This window comes from Hipposideros armiger, unplaced genomic scaffold (genome assembly GCF_001890085.2).
Source record: "Hipposideros armiger isolate ML-2016 unplaced genomic scaffold, ASM189008v1 scaffold_29, whole genome shotgun sequence".
Taxonomy (NCBI): Eukaryota; Metazoa; Chordata; class Mammalia; order Chiroptera; family Hipposideridae; genus Hipposideros; species Hipposideros armiger.
In genome coordinates, this window is record NW_017731379.1 from 6,717,415 (window position 1) to 6,719,557 (window position 2,143).

Consider the following 2,143-nt stretch of genomic DNA (forward strand, 5'->3'; position numbering starts at 1 on the left):
GTTTTTCTTCCTTCCTTGTCTGTTCCTCCCAATTAGAACGCAAAATGATAGCTCGGTGGCCGGAGTTCTCAATACAGGGACATGGACAAGGTAAATGTCGAGTTATGGCATATGTAGTATTTAAAAGCAACTGGTGGGTACAAATCCGCTCAGTGGCTTCAATCCACCTCGTTTACAAGGCATGGGGAAAGCGGGGCTAGGGGGTCCTGAGGGCGGTGAACTTGTCCAAGGAAGATCAGAAAGGGCCATGGGTCCCTACTCCACAGAAGACCTCTGTTCCACCTGGCCGTCCTGGGAATCAGCTCACCTGGGGGGAGAGGGTGCTCTCTGATGCCTCCTGCAGGCATCAAACCCTTCCTCTTCTGGGAGAAATAATCTTGGCCCTGTTGTGGCCCTGCCTGGGTGCCCTCAGACACACAGCTCAACCCTGGGGAGAGTGAAGCAAGGAGATGCCAGCAAGTGCTGGTAGTGGAGGAAAATCTCCCCTTTGGTCCTGTGCCTTCTCACCCTCCCCAGTACTTTGGAGTAAAGGGGGAAAGGATCTAGTTTTCTTCAAAAAGGAATTCAGTCCTTAAATGGCCCTTCTCTTGCTACAGGCTTTCACCGTCCTGCTGATTGCTGCTCCTCCTACAGCTCACGAAAAATCCGATGCGTATTCATGGAGAGTTATTTTGAAACAACCGGTAGTTGTTCCCGGCCTGCTGTCATGTAAGTGCCAAGCTCACCAGCCATGTCTTGGGAGGGGAACCTGATGGATGGATGTCCGGAAAAGTCCGACCCTCTGCATCCTGCCAGGTCAAGGATTAGGCTTATGTCCTCATTACTCTGTTACCCCGAAAATAAGACCTAGCCGGAAAATAAGCCCTTGCATGATTTTAGGTGCCAAAATATGGCACCTTGGCATACTGAATATTTGAAGCTGAAGGAGTTTGTGGGAAAGGCACCCTTCTCCCTGAAACAGGGCATAAAACCCTCATGTGAGGGGCGCGTGCCCTCCATATCCTGGAGGAATCATGCTAGGGCTTCTTCTCCGGCTAAGGTTTATTTTCAGGGAAACAGAGTAGGAGCCTACAGAGCATCAGGCATGAGATGGTCTGCCCAAGGCAACTCCCACATGTCACTAAGGGAGTTTCAGAGCTTGAGGGAGGGTCTCAAGGAGGGGACACCCTGAGCTCCTGCAGCAGAGAAAGGAAGAAACCAGCAGGCCTGAGTGGAGAATCCGAAGGGCCGAGAGAATGGGGCTCCCCAACCCCATTTGCAGAACCCTCCTCACTGTGTCATCTTTCTCCCCTTTGCTCCCCAGCTTCATCACCAAGAAGGGGAAGAAGGTCTGTGCCGACCCCAGAGATGAAGGAGTTCAGAATTGCACGATGAACCTGAGGCATACCCTGGGCGGGAGTTTGAGAAACATATTGCTTGCGAAGTACAGATAATAGGTGCCAGTCACCCACCTCCATCTGTCTTACATCACCTCCAAGGAGTTTCTTGGCCTAAATTATTTTTTTAAAAGCAACAATTATTCTTCTGTTCTGGCGATAAAAGCTACGCACTGCTAAAAAGTGTCCAATTTAATTTTACTTGAACTTTAAGAGGAAAAAGAAACCTAAGAATTGCTGAGTTTTGGATTTATGAGGTGTTTTTTTTTCAAAATGAGACATCATAGCATAATTTTTTTAAAGCTAAAAACATGACTCATTCAAATACAGATTGAATATCATCAAAGATGTACTTAATCCATTAATGAGAGAACCATAAAACTGATTCAAAGATCATCAGAGGAACAGAGATTTATAGGGCTAGTTGGGGATGGCATTCTGAAACGTTTAACTTAGAAAAACAGATTAATATCCAATAGGGCAATATAACTATAACTTTTAGGATTATATTTTTTACTGGACAAAAATCATTTGCATCTGCGCTGGGCAAAAACATAAGTTAACATGTATTTTCACAAAATCTGGGGCCTGATCGATAGTAAATAGAACATCAATCAAAAGTTCATTTCCCTCACAGATGTAAGAAATCCTGGGACTGTGTAGATGTCTGACCACTGTACTCTACACCTGAAGCTGAAGTTGAATAATATTGAATGTCAACTATAACTATAATTAAACACACACACACACACACACACACACACACA

General features: G+C 45.7%; 1 protein-coding gene across 1 annotated transcript; it reads left to right on the forward strand.

The window, feature by feature from the left end:
• The first annotated feature begins 16 nt into the window (after positions 1-16).
• LOC109379750 (C-C motif chemokine 15-like) lies at positions 17-1,618 on the forward strand. The gene is made up of 3 exons (XM_019636613.1): positions 17-90; positions 597-708; positions 1,304-1,618. Exons 1-3 carry the CDS (start codon positions 45-47, stop codon positions 1,431-1,433), a joined length of 288 nt encoding a protein of 95 aa, XP_019492158.1. The 5' UTR covers positions 17-44; the 3' UTR covers positions 1,434-1,618.
• Positions 1,619-2,143: the final 525 nt, after the last annotated feature.

Coding starts and splice junctions, on each gene's coding strand:
- LOC109379750 (XM_019636613.1), top strand. CDS start 45: ATGATAGCTCGGTGGCCGGAGTTCTCAATACAGGGACATGGACAAG. Junction 91..596: donor AATACAGGGACATGGACAAG/GTAAATGTCGAG, acceptor CTCTTGCTACAG/GCTTTCACCGTCCTGCTGAT. Junction 709..1,303: donor TGTTCCCGGCCTGCTGTCAT/GTAAGTGCCAAG, acceptor TTTGCTCCCCAG/CTTCATCACCAAGAAGGGGA.